We start from the raw sequence: 22,048 nt of genomic DNA on the forward strand, positions 1-22,048 counted from the left end.
GTGTAAAGTAAAACACAGTATGCAGAGTGATTGAATAGTGCGTTTTTCCTTTCAAAATGCAGTATGAATCTCGCAAGAAATGAATTGAAGAAAAAAGAATGGAAATATGACGAGCATTTAATGAAAGGAAATCATTCTAAAAGAAAACCGAAGCAGGCCACTTTCCATCATGCCACAGCTATTCACAGACAGATTTATAAAATGTACTGTTATTTGGGCTACTAAATGGGGGGAAAAAAAAAAAAAGGCTTCAAAGTTCTCTCGTCTTCACATACATCACAACTTAAGATTATAAAGGGCCCCATAGAATCAATTGTAGGCTGGCTGGTATCAGTTGGGCTGCACAGCAGGGGTGTCAGAGATAGACCACATAGACAAATGAGTTTCCTTTATCTGTAGGTAATTCTAATGGAGAGACATCTGCCAAAGCACCTGCCATCCGTCTTTACTTCTATTCATCCCCAACTTCTGTCTCCTGCTCACCAATTTCAAATATCTCTCTTCCTTACAGCTGCCCTTTAATCCCTCCATCCATCATTCCCCCTCTAAATCCTATATTTCTTCCTTTCATCTGTTACTCAAACATCTGTGACATGATTGCATTACTCTGTATTTCTCCTCCAGCCTCACATTGTTCAACTTATTTTGCTCTTTCCTCAGAATCCTCACTGGTAAAACACATGTCTGTCACATGTGAGCCGCTTTGTAGCTGAAAACTTTCCAAAGGGCGTCTGTAGCACTGGGTTCAATTTTAACCTAAAGGTAAGAGAACCACTGAAAACAAACCTTACTGTGTGAAGGGACCATGAGATACTGTTTTTCCAACCACAGTTAGGCCCATGCAGTCACTTGGTTTGTTAATATTCTCCCTTTCTAAAACATGTTGGCAAAAGCTGACCCCCATCTTTGCTCCTCACAAGACTAATTTCGGGCATTTCCCGATTACTATTTTGAAACTTTGTGTCCCCTGCACTTTGGACCAAATATTTGATAGACTAGGATGGTCCATCGAATATCCCTTCATGGTTAGGATTTTTCATATTTTAAGATTTCATACGATTTAGAAATAGGACTATTGCATTTCATCGGGACCTGCGTTTTCAATTCCATGTAGATTCTTGTGGCAGACTCAGGGACGTGGTTAAGTCCTTGTCAGAGAGAAAGAGAGTCGAAGAGGCTGTCTGTTTATTTATGATTTGAGTTCTACACTTGGCCCGTGAGCCTTTCCTTTATAATAAAACACACATGCCAATCTGCACCGTTTAAGCCGCTCGGACTGTTGGCTCTTCCATTCTGTTCCCAAACGTGGCCAACCCACCACATTTTGGCGCCTGAACAGGGACAGAATGGGAGCAATGCGGGGCAGAACCGCGGCACACACCAACCTCACTGCAAGACAAAGACATTAAAGAAAACTCCCTGCCCCGAGTCAAGCCCATCAGCGCCGCCGGGGCGCTGATATTCCCGACTCTAAGCAGGTATGCCGATGCGGGGAGAAGTCCTAGCGGCGTCTGCAGAGCGTGGCTTAACCACACCCCTCGGTCTGCCACAATTCTCTACCTGATTTATTAGTATTTATTCAACTTTTTTAATTGACCCAAGCATTCATCCATTTGTTATTTTCACTTCTTACTTGTTTCCTGCCTTTTCAGTGTTCTCTTCCTTTCTATAGCTGACCTTCCATGATTCTATAATAGTGCTCCGTCCATCTATGACTTTTTCCCTTAGCACACAAGTCCTCAGTGTCAACTGAAGAAAAGAAGCTTCGCTAATGCGACACTTTATTCTCCTTATGCCCTCATAGAACCAGATCAATAACATCTATCTTGGTTACAGGCATCACACAAAAAGATTAGTGTTGCCCCCAAATAGTCGACCAAACGTTAGTCGAGAAGAGAAGAAGAGTCAACCAAGTTTTTCATTGGTCAGTTGGTCGCAGGAAAAAAAAAAACCCCACTCATGAAATGCACCTTGTCAAAATTAACCTTAAAACCTTGCTGACTGTACCCGTGTATGAAACTTTACAGGGCTTTTAATTTGAAACAAATTTTAACCAAATTTTAACAAAAATAAATGTTCAGTCTCCTTGCTGGTTGTTCCAACACATTCAAAGGTTCTATGTGTTAGCGTTACTAATAAATTAACAAAATGTTCAGTCCCCTTGTTGGTTATTCTGATACAATCAGAACAGGGATATTCCTGACAACTAATTTCTCTGACGTTCAAGATTAAACGAAAAAGGAAGTTTAAAGGAAGTTTAAACTCAGACTAGCCGACTAGTCTAAAAATATTTGCAATATTTAAAATGATTGCGTATATGATAAGAGCTACTAGAAACCGTTAATCACATTCTTCAATAACAAAATCGTATCTTAGAGGCCCCGATGGACTGGGCCGACTGGGCTCTGGTGGTGCACCCGAGCCCTGGGGGGCCGAGGACAGCAGAGCGAGTCTGCGGCCCCGGGAATCGGCGGGGTCGGGGCGGAGGGGCACTGTAAAGCCGGTGACAGTTCGGGCGGCTCCCGGGAAATGCGCTCGACGAGGGGTCCCTAACGAGGGGACACCGACACCGAGAAAACGACCTTCTGTACACCACATTTCAGTGCAAATTATGTCAATATGCAATATAAATGTGTACATTAATTAAAATAATAATAGGGCCTAATACGTTACGTAATACACAATGTTTAACCGGTGTTATTAACAGGCAGCTCGCTTCGTGTGCACAGCGCTTGTAAATTAAATATATATTTTCAAGGCTGGTTATTAGGTTTTATATAAATCTGTAATGTAGATGTAGACAATGTTAACAATGTTAATTATATCATTATTTCTCAGCCCTGGAACTCAAATCATTTTCTGATGGCCAAAAATATTTAAATAATACATATTTAATACATATTTAAATAATTAAGTAATATCATAAAGGTGCGACCACTAGCGACTAATGGCTCTAATGCACTGCCTACTAAAAGTCGACTAGGAAAATCTTTAGTTGGGGGCAGCCCTAATAAAGACACTTACATGCTCCTACACACTTCTGCAAAATGAGGTGTTGCTTTGCTCCATGCCTGTGACAAATCACCCAATGAGTGCCATTTAATCAGTTACTGGTAGGTACAGCCTACAGACACGAGGTAAGGAGCTCTGCAGCCTCGAGGCTATTTCAATCCAGAATCTGTGACTTGGACAATCTGCAAACTGAAGCCTGTAGTAATAGAAAACAGGATTACACAAAGCGTGCCCACCTCAGTCCCATAGTCTAACATGCCCAAGGACCATCTCAACTTTTTAAGCTCTTTCCATGACCTTTTAAAATCATCATACTGACATTCTACACAAACACTGCAAGGCAAGTGCGTTACATTCTATGAGGGATTACTCTGAACGCAGTAACAGACCTATAAAGCATTCTAGCATTTTTGGATTGGAGCATATAGAATTGTATTATATTGTTATATTGTTATTGTGTATTGTAATATTGTGTATTATTACTGTATTATGATTATATAAAATTACTTTTATGGTGCGGACATTGTCTTCATTCAGTATGTCTAATATATTCAACCATCTGTCCAACTCTTAATGTCTAATTAGTTGCCTAATAAAATGAAACCAACTGAAACTGTTATATAAAATGCCCTCTGTAGGCTTTGACTCATTTCAGACAGCACACACACAGAAACATTGCGAGCTCACCAAGCAAAGCTGACATGTTCTGGAAAATCCTGAGTAGCTCAGGTGTGATGGCTGGGCTGTTCTCCAACGTCACCAACCTGCATGGAGAAAGGGTAAGGTGAGGTTCAGGTGGAGATGAAAAGACTCTAATATATTAAGGCGAATAAAAGGACCGGGATAAGAGTAAAAAAAAAAAAAAAAACATTTGTAAAAGGAAGGAGATATAGGCATAAATAATGTCCACAGTTGGCCAAGTGTCAAGATAAAACTATAACAACATGCAGAGAATCCACATGTCACATGCTGCGTATGGGGCTGTGTAGCCGCAGACCGGTCAGAGTGCCCATGCTAACCCCTGTGCACCACCAAAAGCACCTACAATGGGCATGTGAGTGTCACAACAAGGTGGCCTGGTCTGATGAATCACGTTTCGTTGCCATGTGGATGGCCGGGTGCGTGTGCGTCGTTTACCTGGGGAAGAGAAGGCACCAGGATGCACTATGGGAAGAGGGTAAGCCTACAGCTGCAGGGTAATGCCCTGGGCGATGTTCTGCTGGGAAACCTTGGGTCCTGGTATTCATGAGGATGTTACAGTACCTTGAAACGTCCCACCGACCTCAACATTGTGGCAGACCAAGTACACCCTTTCATGGCAGCAGTATTCCCTGGTGGCAGTGGCCTCTTTCAGCAGGATAATGCAGGATAATGGTTTGGGGAACATGACAAAAAAATCAAGATGTTGACTTGGCCTCCAAGTTCCCCAGATCTCAATCTGATCAAGCATGTGGGATGAGCAGGAACAACAAGCCGATCCCTGGGGGCCCCACCTCACAACTTCCAGGACTCAAAGGATCTGGTGCTAACGTCTTGCCGCCAGATACCATAGGACACCTTCAGTGGTCTTGTGGAGTCCATGCATCCACGGGTCAGAGCTGTTTTGGCGGCACGAGGGGAACCTACACAACATTACACAGGTGGTTTAATGTTGTGGCTGATCGAATGGTAGCTATCCAATCTGGTTTGTGCTCAGTGGGACTATCATTTGTTTTTCGAAAGGACAATGACCCAAAACACACCTTACAGGCTGTGTAAGGGCTCTTTGACCAAAAAGGAGAGTGATGGAGCGCTGCATCAGATGACCCCGCCTACACAATCACCTGACCTAAACAACAGCCAAGCAACAAAAAACAAAAAACAGCCAGTAAGCAGCAGTTCTGCTGACTGCTGCCTTGTTGATGAGCGAGGTCAACAGAGAACAGCCAGACTGGTTCGGGCCGACAGAAAAGCTACGGTAACTCAGATAACCACTCTGTGTAATTGTGGTGAGCAGAAAAAACATCTTAGAATGCACAACATGTGGAACCTTGAGGCGGATGGGCTACAACAGCAGAAGAACACGTGGGGTTCAACTTATGTCAGCCAAGAACAGAAAGCTGAGGCTGCAGTGGGCACAGGCTCAACAAAACTGGACAGTTGGAAGACTGGAAAAGCGTAGCCACGTCTGATGAATCTCAATTTCTGCTGAGGCACACAGATGGTGGGGTCAGAATTTGGCGCCAGCAGCATGACTCCATGGACCCAACGTGCCTTGTGTCAACAGTCCAGGTTGGTGGCGCTGGTGTAATGGTGTGAGGACGTTTTTTTCTTGGCACACTTTGGCCTGTTAATACCAATCAGTCATCGTTTGATTGCCACAGCCTACTTGAGTATTGTTGCTGACCATGTGCATCCCTTCATGGCCACACACATCTTCTAACGGCTACTTCCAGTTTGATAATGCACCGTGTCACAAAGCACAAATTCTCTCAAACTGGTTTCATGAACATGACAATGAGTTCAATGTTCTTCAGTTTCCTTCCCAGTCACCGGATCTGAATCCAACAGAACACCTTTGGGATGTGATCGAACGGGAGATTCACAGCATGAATGTGGAGCTGAGAAATCTGCAGGAATTGAGTGGTGCAATTGTGTTTACATGGACAAGAATCTCAAAGAATGTTTCCAACATGTTGTGAACTCCATGACAAGAAGAATTGAAGCTGTTTTGAGAGCAAAGAGAGGCCCTAGATGTTAAGTATAGTATAGCGTTCCTAATAAAGTTCTCAGTGAGTGTCTATGTACACACACACACACACACACACACACACACACACACATATATACACACACATACATACATACATACATACATACATACATACATACACATGCACGCATGCACACATATATACCCCTCCAGTTACACCACCTCCGAGGCTCAGCTCTGTGCAGTTGCGGGGCAGGGCTTCAGGTAGTGTATTGCTGGGGATCCAAGGATGTTCCGAATAGGCATGCTTTGAACGGGCACTGCACAAGTCAGAATGAGCGATCGAATGCCCCTCTTTGTCCAGGCTATCTTTGAGTGCATGTGATTTGTGTATGTGTGTGTGTGTGTGTGTGTGTATATTGTGTACTTGAATGTGAAAATTTAAATTAAAAAAACTCCAGTTCATTATACGGCTACACGGGTCACATAATGATTGCGCTTATTTACATGATTTATTTTTGAAGAGATCATGGAAAAATGTATTTCACATTCACAAGTTAAACTCATAGTTGGAAGATTAAATTGGATAAATGAAGGCAAATCCCTTCTCTATTTACTGAGTAGCTGCCCCCTTCGCAGCAATTGTAATTGTGTAATTGTGAAAGTGTAGCTAAGACAGAGGAGGTGGAAAGAAATATGCATGCCTCTAAAAGCTATGTCACTTAAGTGTGTGATCACTCACAATCAAATTAGATTGGTAAACTTCTAAAGATGAAGTAAACTGCTGAAAGACAGGCGATGCATTCAGGTCAGTTTTATCTGACCTGAAAAAAATATCTCACATGCACTGTGCCAAGAAGGCTTTCGAGGAAGGAAAGAACACAAATGAAAGGGAACAAGCGTTCTGGTATGTCAAAGCAATTTCAAGCACAATTGAAATCTTCTTACTATTGTGTCAGAACATCTGAAACCCATTTGAATTCGAATTGTCAAATCTCATTCATGAAAAAACGATCTTCATCCAGATAATGTTTTCAATCGTGAGTATGCAGTAGATTTTAATGACAAAGCCAAATAAATCTGTTGATTGTACATTCAAGAATATCATGAGTATGTGATCATCATAGCTGGAATTTGTACTTTGCTTGTATGTGTGCCATTATATTATATTTAAAAAAATATTATTTATTTGTTTATCTATCTATCTATATATTTATTTAGTTGTTTATTTATTTATTTATTCATTTATTTATTTATTTATTTACTCTAACACTTTAGGGTGTTTGCCTGTTAAACTCAGAATAAAATCTCTGTGGAAAGGGTTCTTTAGCTTTGCTGGCACATGCAGTCAGGAACCATGCATTCCTAAAAAATGTCTTGAGTATAGAATAACTGTCCAATGAGTAATGTGTGCTAAACTTGAATGACGACAGAAAGGAGGGTTTGAGGGAGAGGGATGAAAAATATGACAGACGATGACAGTTCAAGTGGGTGAGCGTTCACGCCGTCTCCTCCACAGCCTGAGAAGGAGTTGAGAGCAGTAACTGCTTTATATATATGTCTCCCTCGCAGTATGTGACAGAAGCAGGATTAACTAGCCTCAGAACATAGCCCTTCTTTTTCTTTATCTCTAGCAGTGAACCGGGGTGGGGACAAGCAAGCCCGAGCACATTGTGACCGCCGTTTTTTCATTACCGCTTCAGCAGTACGGAATTCATGGATGTAAAATCTGGCCTGTGGAGCTCTCAAGTGGACAAATCAAGTGGACATATTGTAAAATCTATAATATTTTATTGAGTTGGAGCACAGTTTTTTTTTTTGTTTTTTTTTTAATTATTGGAACGCACAAGCTTGCAAGTCCACGGGCTTGAGCTCCAGCAGTCCGTGGAGCCCAGAGCAAACCAAATTATATTGTTGCAAAAACTTAGATGGCAACAGATGAGCATAGCAGCAATGGCTAAGAAAAATCAATTCAGAAGAGATTGTGTATTATTCGCAAATCAGATCTCAAATGGTAAACTGAGAGACTGAAACTGAGCGACCCTATCCACAAACAATCTGGATAAAAGTCTCTCGGCTGAGAACTTCATTTGTTCTCTGTGCATGCGCACGCATGTGTGTTCCTACCAAAGTTCGAGTCCGTCCTCCAGAAGATATACATGCGGAGGCTGGGAAACGTCGGTGCTCAGCTGGATTACAGGCAGAAGAAAGGGATACAGGTTCTTACTTTCTGCCCCAAGACCCTGCAAAGTAAGACAGAAAAATACGCTAAGCATCAAATGACCAGAAACGGAGAGCGATCCTTTTGGCATTATGAATCGCCCCTCAGGGGAGTAAAGGGACTTATTAACCATTAAAAAAAAAAAAGGGAAATTAAGCAGAATTTAAACTGACTTATATTGTGATCATAGAGGATTAGTACAAATTACTTTTCAAGACTTCCAATGGAATTAACTAAACAGAAAATGGGAAGTAAATTAATTATTGCTTTTTAAAATGAGTTTCTGTGCTTTCAGGCTGTGTCAAATGCTTCATTGAGAAGGCAAGTGGGGTTTATTGTTACCCGTGGCTGAAATTCAGTATGTCACAATGTCAGAAAAACATTGAAGGATTGTGGATACAACACGTAGTGAATGCTGATATAGTTAGGGGTCATAATAATTACTACCACATACATGTCAGTGTCGTATGGCAGAGGCTTGTCTGTGCAAATAGGTGCTTGATTTAATCCGACCGGTTTTCTGTTGAATTGCACTGTTACTTTGAATGTTTCCGATTTGTTTGAGAATACACAAAAACTCAAGAGAGCCACGCAGTCATTCATAAAGGCAGTACATTAGACTGCCGAAAAGCAAGTCAAAAAAATCTCAAGCACATGCACATCCAGTGGAGCAATTTGACTGTTCAGATCCCCTCAAATCTGCCCTATGAACACCCCCCCCCCCGCTTCAGAGCACAACTTCCATCTTTTTCACACATCCCCTCCAGCTCAGTCTGTTAACTAATACATAACCTCTGTCTGACTCAATGCCCTTTAAAAGCACTCATCAAAGTCACTTTCTGCCATTTCAAATTCTCACAGAGGGAATAAAAACTGTGTTTGGGCCTGCCTGCGTGCCTGCCTGCGTGCGTGCGCGAGAGAAAGTGACAGAAAAGGACAGAAAGAGGAAGACTGAAAGACTACAGTAGAAAAACTTGGGGACCGGGGGAAGGTTGAGAGACAGACGGCGAAAACATTTCCTCACGATTGCAAATGTTTTACAAATAGATTTTGTTCAAAGATATTTCTTCCTGTGTCACTTAGTCAAACAGGAAACTATTCACAAGGAGGCAAACACATTTTCTCTCGGCAATCAAAAGAGTCCAATGTTCCAACCTACAAACTCATCCAGGTTGTGCTACAAACATTTAAGGGTCAAGCCCACCAACAACCGCATCACAATGGAAAACAGGCAGCTCTATGCAAAGCACTATGCACGATGCGGAGAGTTTTAAAAACCCTCCCTTAAAATGGTAAATGGACTGCATTTCATACAGCACCCATTCTAGTCCTGGGGATACAAATGCGCCAACCTGCTCATCGGAATTTGTGGGTGTGTCGGCTCAGCTTCTTGCCCCAGGACACGACATGCCTCCAGAAGAAGACCAGGGGTTGAACCAGCAATCCTCAAAACACCACACTGCCGACCCAAAACTCAACCAATATTTCTCAACATGATAATCGATATTTGTATTTTATGTCATGAGTAAATCAGCAATTTTAGGGTGCTCACTCAAGTAGCACATCACACAGCTTTTTATAGTCTGCCAGATGTTCACTTGATGTCAAAAGTGGTGTCTGACCGCAGAGCTTTGCCGTCTCCCTGTAGAGCAGCCCAGCCGGCATACAGCCGTCCAAAAGGTTCCAAAGCCTGAGGAAAGAGGCTGCCTCAAAGCTGTCTGTGGAGAAAGGGAGCCCTTGCCTTTGGCTATTTTCACCTTGTTTTGTTCAGTGGTACACCTCAGCAATAATATTATGCAAATGACTGAACATAATAAGCTGAACTTTTTGCCAAGGAGATATGACCTTTCCAATCGCCTGATGATGGTTTTGCAAACAGAACTTTCAATGTTTTGATTGCAGGCACAACCAATGAGTAGCAGACCTGCCAACCTTGGGAAAATATTTTGAGCACCACAATAGTGTAACAGGGAGTCTCCTTGGCGTTTGAGTTACTGCAGCTAAATGACTCCAGTTATTCATACTGTAGCCGCCTCATAATGAGGCTCATCACAACGTATGCAAGCTCCTACGGCTAAATATATACAGTATACAAATTTGTCTTATTAGGGTATACCGTATACAGTACAGAAGCTCCACTAGCTTCTGTACTGTATGTAGCATACTGTACCGCATACTGTGTCACTGTTCTGGGTTGTTCGGTGTTACCCTATTGCTGCGGCGCAGCAGTACATAGTAGTATACTGTAGTATACATACATAGTAGTATACATAGTAGTATACATAGTAGTAACAGTATACTGTTGTATACTGTGCTGTATTATCCCAAAAACACTACCTCACTTTATTCACATACCACTTTAATGCACATATCTGTACTTACATAATTGCCTATCCCATATACATAAGTCTATCCCATATACGTAAGCCTATTCTCTTTATCTATTCTATTTTATTTTATTCTATATATTTTTATTTTATTGTATAAGTATTCGACTTACTATATTACGTTTTAGGAATCAGTTAGTTGGTCTAGTAGAAAGAAATTTTCTTAGGTAGCTACTGTGTTCTGTCTATTGTGTGTAATCACCGGGTGCGTTGCATTAACATTTAACTGCATATATGTATGAAAGTATGTATATGTATGTAATGAATAAACCTCTTGAATACCCCCTTGATATGCATCATTTCGTAAAGTTACCGAACATGTTTACCAACTAGAAATGCACCGTTGAATATTTCTTGGCCGATCCAGATTCCTGATTTTTTTTTTTTTAAGTCTGACCTGCAGATTCCGATTTCTGATCTGCTGTACGTCAATGACAAATACATCACATGATCTGATCACGCTCACGTGATAGTACAGCTGCACATACTGTAAGGACTACCGCTGCAATGTTCCATTACCACAACAGTAAGATTGCTGATTTTGACACTGTGTGTTTATTATTGTTCATTATTCACTATGGAACAACAATATAACATGAAACTGTCCCTGAGTTCCAATAAAAATACAATATAACATGAAACGGTCACTTAGTTCCATTAAAATAGAATAGGGGACTGTCACCAAGTTTCAGTATAATGCAACCTGTAACTCTCTCATTGAGTTTCAGTAGGACACAATAATGAACATGGAAATGTCCAGTTCAAACTTGAAATAAGTCTATTTCACTTTTAAATGCAAATATACATGTCTATTATATTTATATGGTACTTGACATTCCAAAATAAATTGCAATCATTACAAAAAAATGTAAAACAAAATAAATGGCCGGCTCTTCTCACTCTTGTTCCATGGAAGTCCTCCTTCGCTCACCGTGCATTAAACCAACTGAATCAAATCGAAAGACTCGTTTTTCTGAGTGACTCGTCAAGAACTGAGTCTCAAAAAAAGAGTCAAACCTGTCATCACGAGTGGAGCTCCGCTGTGACAGCGACAGAAACGCAGTCTGCACAATGTTGGAATATTGTCAGGCGATAAATAATTTATCTAATATTCTCTCTTTTTTTGAGCATCAACTACGCAACTAAGTTACGTTACGTTGATATCAGGGTTTGAGTACAGGAACATTTTTACCAGTACAGTACATGAGCGCAGTATGGGCTGTGTACATTTGACCGGCACAGAGTCTGAAAATATATCTGACACTGATGGTCCGAACACCAGTCATGGCCGATTAAGCTGAAAACTGGCCAATGCATCTCGCGTAAATGTATTTATGTATTTTTTGTGGGTGGCTGGTACAAAAAAATTGCGTGCAGGTTGGCAGGTCTGGAGCAGTTGTCTCCTTGCATGGTGGGAATTTACAGAAATCAAAGGATGAATTTCTCCCCACAACTTCCAGGCTGAGTACTATTTTGCCATTTGTATATTGCCTATCGTTAAGCTTAACACTACTCTACCAATGCAAATGCAAAAATGAGAGGAGCTGAAACGTGTTCATTGTTGTGACACATGTATTCTACTTGTTTGAAAGCAAATGTGAGCAAGTACGAATGAAAGAAGGCAAACGTTTGGAGGACGGAAGCCAGTTCCAGCTTGCCATGGCTCGCCCTGACTTTGACGGGTTATGACGAAAGAGGGGCCATTGAATGGGTCAGGAACCCAGCCATTTTGGACCCAGGCATCAGACCCAGGCATCTCTGGGAGACATTTTGGAGCACAGCCTTGGCAACAACACAGCCACAAAAAAAATAATTCCGGCTAGATCCACAGAGAAATGCCACCTGTCACACGACAGCACCTGCTACTTTCATTCTGTGTGAACAACAAACATAAAAGTTTAAAATGAACAGCAGAGGAACAGGCAAACCCGGGGAAGCAAAAAATAAAAAATAAATCAACTGTGAATTAAACACAATCCTACAAAATAGATAGAATAGGAATTAAAATAAGGAAATTTTAATGTATATGATAATTATAATAATCTTAGTTTAATGACTTGGCTCGAGTGGGAGAGAGTAGGGAGCCAACTTCCCTTCAGGTGTGGAAATGACAGATTCTGACCCTATGCAGTGCTATAGAAAATCAGTACAGTTTGGGCCGAGGACTAGCCATATAAAGAGAATGATGATGGGAGGCTGGAAGCCAATGCCATAGATCGCTATTTAGACCTTTAAATGACCAACAGATAGACATGATATCAGCGGCCAAAATGAAGCCCCATCTGTTCCGTTCTAAAATGGAAGACAAAAATGCTATGGTCAAACACTTTTTGAAACACTGATACTATAAACGAAATAAGTGATAAATGATGCAAGGATCACATTCTGCAGTGCACACGCTTAGAACCCCCCAATAATACCTCAAGGGGAAAATGCCAGGTCAACAGAAAACACCAAATCCAATGAAACACAGTTGAAAAGTCAAAACTCTTCTGCTCTAAAAATATAATTACAGCGAATGTGCTTCATGTGCAAATATTCTGCATTCTGACGCACGCTTGCACTTTCTACAATCTCACTTCTCCAACAATCTTTGCGTTTTGGCTGTAAGTGAGTCAGCATGCCATGGAGGCTAAGTACTTGACATAGTGAATGTGTCTGTATGCCATACCTGGACCAGTTGAATTAGTGTGGTGAGTATGGCACACCGCAGCATGTTGTGCTCTTCAGACTGTTTCCAAAGCAGTGGCAGGTACTGCACCAGACACCCCACGTAGGGACGGATCTAATACAAAGAGAAACAGAAGATAGCATTGCACACAGAATCAAAAAAAAATCAAAAATAAAATGTTACTTTATATAAAACAAATGGACGGATTAAGTGGGCATCAGCAGGGATATGAAAAATAGCTGAGTAGCCCTCAGAGAAGTCCATGAAAAAAACCAAATACTAAATATTTGGTCTTGTGCATTACTTTCTTTTAACTCGTTCATTCATGCGTATGCTTCATCAACTCCCTAAACCATTTCAAAGATGAATCCAGTGGCTGCTAATGGCCTCCAGAAATGTGTTAATATGCCACAAACACAACATCAAAATGAGCACATACCTAATAGACTGCCAAGCTGAAATGCTCCCCTGAAATTTTGTCCTTTCTTGGCACTCATTTTAAGACACCTCAGTATAATTTAATTCACAAATCTGTGATATATTGGCAAATCTACTTAAAAACAAAAATGTATAATTGATTAAGCTGACTCACAAGAGTTCACACACACCGTATTTCCTCAAATAGTGTCTGGGGCCTTTATTTACCTCAACTGCAGAGGGTACCAGGCCTTTATTGGAAGCAGGCTTAAATTAGAGGCAGGCTTTTACACCTCATGCCCCCTGTCTGGGTGCCATGCCATGGTATGCAAACACATGAAAAATAAGAGCGCTAGTAGCTACCTTAAAAGTCGCATTTGTGGTGGTAGCCTGTGGGGGAATTACAGTTTTCCGAGTTCACTCTAAATGCACCATTTCCTGCTTGTAGTGCTGGAGGGCGAGACGCTCGGAATGGGGCATTTGCCCCAAAAGCGAGCTGCTACACAGCAGTAGGAAATAGAGTCAATTAAATACATCTACAATAAAAACACACTGTTTTTATTTGCTTTGTTTGAGAGCGGAGCTCCGCACTGGAACAGCACCGCAGCTGGTCTGTATTTGGGGCAGGCTTTTATTTGTTCGGGTAGACCACGGAGACCCGGCATTTATTAGAAGCCCGGTTTTTATTTGACTACCGGTTTATATTTGAGGAAATACGGTAGATGTGAATAAAAAAATCATATATAATGCAATGCCATTTTTAAAGCAGCACTATGTAACTATTGGCATATGGGAATTGGTGGCGCCCCTCCAGTTTCAGAGTGCAATTTCACTTTTACAGCACTGTCGTACAACCCGGTCCGCTGTTCAAAAATAATTTATTTTACCGGACCAATTTGACCCGTTCACGTTTCAATAACATTCGCGCATATCTGGAGATTGAGATTACAAGGATTGCAAAAATGATGTCAATAATTGTGCGGCCCAACTTTTGACAGATTATGCTTCAGGTTTTTTTCACAACATAATAGAAGACTCATATTCCTCACCTCACCGGTCAAACAGTGAATAGAGTTTATTTTCTAATTACTTGATATCAGCATTTTAAACAGTTGCCTTACTTAGGAGGGGTTCTGGCTGACTTAAAAACCTGGCGTGGAAAGTATGAAGTTTCTGTGTTAAAATGCCTTTTAAAGTTTCTTGAATATGTGGGCATCCGTCTTGTGTTCAAAATGTAATTTAATTTGGAATTTGAGCAATGTTTAGAGAATAAAAATGCTTTGTCCAGATTTTCATCAGTTTGTCCCATTTAGCTAGAGTATATATTTAGAGAGTGGACCAAGGCTACACTAAACTGTCTAACAACTGCCATAAGGGTTTGAGCCTATTCACAGTTGAAACAGGTGAAACAGCTGCCGTAATAAGGACAACTACTAGGGCCAAGTCATCTAAAATCAACATTTTATTATAACATTATGTAATTTAGCAGGTCTAGCTGCCAAAAAAAAATAGCTACCCTAAATTGACAATAATGACACACAACACTGGCCAAGCAAAAAACACAATGGATGCCATCTCTCTTGCTCCCTTGTGAAATACAGAATGTGACGGCAACACAGGGCCAGTGAATTTAGGTTATTCAGTTCAGTGAAGAAAACGGAAGACTCCCTCGAAACTTAAGAATGACATTGAATAATGGGTTCTAAAGGGTTATCTGCTCCCTATATGTCAACGTCTCACCCTTGCAGCTTTTTTTTTTTTTTTTTTTTTTTGGTAACTCTGGCAGGACTTCAAACTCCAGGCCACAAATTGTCGCAACAATACACTACAGAGGCTCAGAGCACCGATAGTATGAAATAGTCAAAAGGCATTAAAAGCTAAATAAAACACTCTCAGCATTTTGTTTTTGACAGGAGGCTACAAATGTCTAAAGAGTTTCTGAAGTATTGCAAAATTAGCAGTATTAAAATCTGATTACGTCCGTCTTTGTGTTCTCTCAATTCCACTGCTGCTGCCTTTTTTTTTTAGTGAGGGCCAAATTTATTAAGAAGAGAGGAGTCAGTAGTCATTCATGTGACTTCTGAAAGTTTAGCTAGGGACACTGACTGGGAGAAACTTATCCAAACTGACAGTTTGCGTGGATGAAAGCCATTCTCTGAAAGATTTGAGTCAAGTGATCATTTAAGAAAAAGCTTTAAAATTGTTCTCAAAAGAGCTAGAGGGGGTCAAGATGAAGAAGGTCAATTTTAAGGGTTGTCTGTTAAGTGGATCAGATTGAGCTTTTGGATGCAAGCCAAAAAAAACAACGACAAAAAAAACAAACAAAAAAAAAAACGCCCATGCAGTTCCAAAAAAAATTACAACACCAGACAAGAAATTGCATCATCACAGCAAGGGTTGCCTGTGTGATTTACGAATATAATCAGTAAGAAGCTCGATACTCATTCCATCATTGTTGTTGCCTGAGGAAATTAAAAATCATTCATGTCCTGCTCCCATTTTGGGGCAGATGGCTGTTTCACTTGGTGGTCAGGGGGCTAGTAGGGGGAATGAGATGTTTTAAAACCAGTTCCTTCATGGTGTTTTACTTGCTTGGAATGCTCCCTAAGGAGGCAAGAGCGACTAAAGGTATTTTCTTTGAGTTTTCCTACCAGGAGCAGCAGAGACACCATGCAGCAGCAAAACATTCCCCAACTATGTAAATCACTTGGGAAAAATAGCTTCAGGGCAACTTCACTCTCATTTCTTTTTACATCCTTATGCCCAAAGTACAAGCGAGCAAGTAAAACTGTTTGAGAAGCAATTTTTACGTCTGTCACTCTTTTACGCGCCTCCATCGCTCGTTCTGTCGACAAACCTGGATGTGGACCCTCTCGATGACGCAGGAGATGACATGGAGCACCTGCATCTTGGTGTCACACTCTGTAACCTGCTGCAACAACTGGAAGAGCAGCCCAAAAATAGACTCCAAGTACTGTGGGGCGGGGGGGGGGGGACAGAGAGACAGGGAATGAGTATTGAAGGAGGAAAATAATATATACAACATAATTCAAGGCATATAATTAAAGGCACACTATGCAGAATCGTCCCCAATGCATTGGTCTCGGCTTCTATCAAATGCAACTCCACCCCCACTCCTGTACGAGCAGCTGCCTGCGGAGGCTTGAGAACAAGCCCAGTGTGCTTGTGTTGTCTTAATGCGTTCATCAACTACGTTGGCCACTGGGAACTCAACTCGGTTCCACAGTGTGCTTTAAAGGCGGGGGCTGACAGACACGCCAACACTGGTTTCGTATCGGGCTCTAAAATTGAGCGATAAACTGGCCATGAACATATCAAATCATTTATTTGGGTTTCAAAACAGGCCGTGGCTACATGGGAGGTGGGAGGTTAATAGCTGTCTATGCAGCGTCTTGGAAATTTCTAAGAGTAAAAATAGGACAAAATCTTGCACAGTGTAACTTACAGACAAGGCACATTCGAGGCCCAAACTCACCGGGAGGAACTGGTCCGTCCTGAATTCAAAGTCATCGACTGGTGACGATGCGTTAAAGAAAACATCCAACAGACTCCTCACTCTGAGAGCTATTTAGCAAAACATTATTACTATGTCATTTCAGTTCCTAAACACGACCGTGCTTTTGTGCTCGGAAATGCATATAAATATTAGGCAGAATAGGAACGAAGACATCAGTTTAAAAAACAACAACGCCGTAACGTGATGTGTGTAAATGTTAAGGATATTCAGCTTCAGAGTAGTGGCGGTCTCAATCCGCACCTATAGGAGCAAAAAGAAAAATGGGCACCATGTGAATTATGTGTCCAAAATGATACGTCAAAACAAAACAACAAGATAAGCAACTCTGAAATAGTATTCAAGGTTTGTTTCATAGTGCATACAATTTGTCAAGTTCAACTGGCATTGACCCAGGTGAGGTGTTCAAGGCTTCCTTATCAAATGTCTTCTCTCTTCGCTCTCTTATCACTAATAACATGACTGATTCAAGAATACTGTGTTATTTAGCAGATATTTTCTTCTTGTTTTTCACTTGTTTATACCTAGTTTAAAGATTCTGTTGGCAATAGGGCTGGGCAACCTAAATATCACAAAATTATTTTACAGATACCTCCATGTTGATCACATTTGAAACAATCATTAGGAATTTTGGATATCGTAACCAAGCAGATAGAGGCACGGATAAGAACAATTATTAACTATATCACAATAACCCAAATCCAAGGCGACAGTTTCATTTCTAGTCCACATCAACGACGCTTAATACCATAACAACTTTGAAGTAAAAATGATAAAATCGTAAAAAGTAAAGGAATTAACCCTGGCTTGTGTGTGTTTGTGCGTGCGTGCGTCAATGTGTGTTTTAATCCGTATGCAAGCCTGTGCAGAGTCTTGCTTTATCTCCTCTGAGTCTAGTATTGTCACAGTGATGGAATTAGAAAACCAACCAGGAAGCAAGCAACCAGATGCAGAAGAGAGCACAAATAAGAGATAAACATACAAAAGAGCAGTTGGGAAAGAAAAAACCTCAGAAGGCCTTGGAGCACAATATACGGGGAAGTAACTGCTTCCGGTGTGCCCTAGGAAGGTCGCACTGATAATGGCTCGGCATTCAATACATAGTTTTTTGTTCATTATTGTTTGTATTGTTTTTATTTTTGTTAGAGATTCACCGCTTGTGAAATTCTGGGCCGTTTAAAATAAAAATTAAAAAATTAAAATAAAGAGCGCTCCATGGAGCTGTGTCCGTGTCTTCTAATGTAATACCAAGGAACCAGGCCACTAGTTAAGCGATCGCAGATGGCAATGTTCTTTCAGACGGATTTAAAAAATGCCAAAATTGATCGTCAAATATACTTTGGCAGCTGTTAACATACCTGGGCAGCCCGCCCAAGTAAAGTCTATGTGTGGGAAATGCTAGATAAACATCGGCCACTGCCTTTGGCGAATGTCCTCTTGTTTGCCGATAGGCCGATGACAGTCAAGCCAAATGCCGGCCGATACCGATGTACGGCCGTTAAATCAGTGCATTCATAATTTTTGTACATACTGCACTGTCACTCACACAGTATGATTGCCAAGCACTTTTGGAAGTTAGTTCGTCACTGGACACAGACTTTTTCTCAACTTACCAGACTACGTTTAGTGATTCCTTTGTCCTGCTGCCCATTTGTTTACCAACACGCCTACATAGGAGACAGAAAAGAGGCAAACGTGCCGGTATCCTATGCAGAACTTGGACGAGATATTGCAATCCGCCGTTACTGGGCATTTTACTTGCAAATGTTCAATCCCTGGACAATAAAATGGACGAACTACAGGCACAGATTAACTTCCAGCAGGACATTGCAAACTGCTGCGTGTTGGCGTTTACCAAGACCAGGGCAGACCCTAGGGTGCCTGACTCGGCCGCTACTCCGGCTGGATTTTCCATTTACCGGCAGGAAAGAACCACGGAGTCAGGTAAACATGGAGGCGGAGGGGTCTGCATTATGATAAACTCTCGGCTCGTATGTAGCAGTACTTACAACACACTGCTCACCAGACCTGGAGCTCTTAACTATAAAAGTACAGCCCTTCTACCTTCCTCGGGAACTGAGCGCCGCTATAATCACAGTGGTCTACATACCCCTGCAGGCGGAGGAAACGCGCACGGTAGAGGACCTATACAGAGTAATCAAAGGACTAGACAGCGCTCACCCTGAGGCAGCTTCTGTTGTTTTTGGCAACTTCAATTGGGTAATTAGGAAAATTTTTGCCAAAATATCACTAGAACATTAACTTTCCCACCTGTGGTGATCAGACTCTTGACCAATGTTTATTCACAAATATGGAACAACTACAACCCCCTCCCTGTCTTTGGTAAGGTGGATCACACGTACAGTCTGCTCCTCAACCAACAGACAATGTCTAAAGCAGGAAAATAACTTTTTCCGGACAGTTTAACACTGCGGTAGGGAATCCATTGCCATTCTCCAGGACTGTTTTGAAACCATAGACTGGCAGAAGTTCTGTGTTCCAGCTGATGGGGGACATTGATGAATTTACACACTCTGTCTCAGCTTACATCTCCCAGTACATTGTTGATGTTGTCCTGAAAGTCAATGTTAGGACTACCCAACCAAAAGCCCTGGGTTAATGGTGACGTCCGTGGTAAGCTCAGAGCACGGACCTCTGTCTATAGCACTGAGGACCTGGAGGCCTTGAGGAAGTCCAGATATGACCTTCGGAAAGCCATCAGAGATGCCGAAAGATACTACAGGGACAAGTCTAACTACCACAGCTCTGACCCCAGACGCATGTGGTGTGGACTGCGATCCATCAGACTATAAATGGAGAAACAGTAGTGTTGCCCACCCCATCTCCTCTCTCCCGGACGAGCCGAAACCTTCTATGCACGGTTTGAGGCAAGCAACACTATTCCTACTGGGAGGCTAGCTGAGGACCAGGACAACTGCACTCTGTCCTTAACTACAACATGAAGAGAGAGAGCTTTTAAAAGAGTGAACCCATGGAAGTCTCCAGGGCCAGATGGCATTCCAGGCCGTGCACCGAGGGTGCACCGACCACCTAGTGGGGGTATTCACCTATATATTCAACCTCTCCCTGAACCAGTCTGCAGTCCCCACCTACTTAAACAGACCACCTTTGTCCGCGTACCAATGAAACCTTCCATCACCTGCCTGAATGACTACCGCCCTATAACACTGACCTCATTTATCAGGAAGTGCTTTGAGCGGCTAGTCAGAACCTGCTCCACCCTTCCAGACACCTTGGACACCCTTCAATTTCCATACCCCACCAACAGATCTACGGACGGCACAATCGCCCTGACAATACACACATATATTGCCCCTCTCCCACCTGGATTAGGGAAACACATATGTGAGGATGCTGTTTGAAGATTACAGCCCAATATTCAATACTATTGTGCCCGCTAAGTTTATTCCCAAGCTCAGGATTCTAAGTCTTAACACCTCCCTTTGAAACTGGAGCCCTGACTTCCTGATAGGCAGACCCACGGTGGTGAGAATGGGTAACCTCATCCCCTCCTGTCCTGACCCCGAGAACCGGAGCGCCTCAGGGTTGCATACTTGGTCCACTGCTATACGGCATGTTCACGCATAACTGTTTGGCCACACGTAGCTCCAACGATGTCATTAAGTTTGCAGACGACACTGCCATCCTGGGTCTCATCCCCAACAATGATGAGACCGCTTACAGAGAGGAGGCCAGAGAGGAGGTCAAACTCTCACCAACTTTTACAGGTGCACCATTGAGAGCATCTTCTCTGACTGCATTACTGCCTGATATGGCAGCTGCTCTGCTGCTGATCGCTAGGACCTCCAGAGGGTGGTGAAGACAGTGCAAGACCGGTCGTGCAAGACATCTACCACACAGGATGCAGCAAAAGACTACAGCCACCCAGGCTATGGACTTTTCATGCTACTGCCGTTTTGCTAGACATTACCGGAGCATTCGGGCACGGACTAACAGATTACATTTTTTCAACCAGGCCATCAGGCTTCTCAACCAGCAATAATAGTAATATTATTGATCATATTGATCACATGAACACTTCAACATATGCTCTGGTCACTTTTAGATTCAATGTACATTATCTAAATTCAATGTACATATTTCATCGGCACACCTCCACTTAATATTTATAATATTTCTATGCTTTATTGTCCAGTCATACAATCCCTCTGTCTATAACCACCAGGAGACATATTCTTCATTCCCCATATTAAAAATAAAACAGCAGCATTTCCAGAGAATGTTATCGTGTATATTTTTGCTGTTCTTGCCATATTTAGCTATTTCTGCCCTTATTTGTGACTCAATAATTTAATATCTTAATTTTTAATGCTTTCTACGTAGTTTTCGCTTGCCATGTCACAAGAATGTCCCTGTTCAGAATGACCCTGTGTTATACTGTACATTTGATAAATACAACACTTTGACCTGTTTTTTTACATCTGCTTATATGAGAGCATATCTACAGTATGTGTCTGAGTGGGTACTGTAACACAAGCGTCACTTCATGGGCAATAACATTGTGACACACACTATTTGCACAATAAACCAAATGAATAAATCATGGGGTAACATTTTCCAGCCCTGTTAAATGTTCTATTGAATAGTTGACAAAAAAAAAAAGCAAAACCGGGCTGCGCTGTATATTTTCCGCACATATTGATATTTAACTGCATATACTGTATGTATGAAAGTATGTATATGTATGCGACGAATAAACCTCTTGAATCTTGAAACATATCCTGCTCACTTATCTCTTATGTTTTTCCTTTTCAATTTCAGCTCCATCCTTGATACCGGTTTCTATCATGCCAGTTGTCTCCGTTTGTGTCCATTAACCCGTACATTTTCCGTTACATGAAGCTTTCAAGTGAAAAGGCTTTGTTCATGTCTGCCTCGGGGCACAAATGAAAGAGCTTCATAAAATACTTTGATATAGTCAAGCAATGAATGAGAATTAACTTGGACTGAGTCGCTGTAGAGTAATGTTGCCGTTGTTTTTATCCTGATGGGAGAAAACACACTTAGAATAAAGGTGTGTGCTTTTTATTTTTATTTTCTTGCACGTTGAGGTAATTTCACCAGCTACCCA

General features: G+C 41.7%; 1 protein-coding gene across 1 annotated transcript in view; it reads right to left on the reverse strand.

The window, feature by feature from the left end:
• The window catches only part of ipo11 (importin 11), a 168,637-nt gene that overhangs the window by 78,650 nt on the left and 67,939 nt on the right, over positions 1 to 22,048 (reverse strand). The window contains exons 16-21 of the mRNA XM_080003867.1: positions 17,142 to 17,178; positions 16,897 to 16,934; positions 16,258 to 16,374; positions 12,984 to 13,097; positions 7,832 to 7,947; positions 3,700 to 3,776 (exon numbers count right to left, since the gene is read on the reverse strand). Of these exons, the coding sequence (XP_079859993.1) occupies positions 3,700 to 3,776; positions 7,832 to 7,947; positions 12,984 to 13,097; positions 16,258 to 16,374; positions 16,897 to 16,934; positions 17,142 to 17,178 (499 nt within the window). The remainder of the gene's footprint in view (positions 1 to 3,699; positions 3,777 to 7,831; positions 7,948 to 12,983; positions 13,098 to 16,257; positions 16,375 to 16,896; positions 16,935 to 17,141; positions 17,179 to 22,048) is intronic.

Source organism: Zeus faber (assembly GCF_960531495.2).
Source record: "Zeus faber genome assembly, chromosome: 7".
NCBI lineage: Eukaryota > Metazoa > Chordata > Actinopteri > Zeiformes > Zeidae > Zeus > Zeus faber.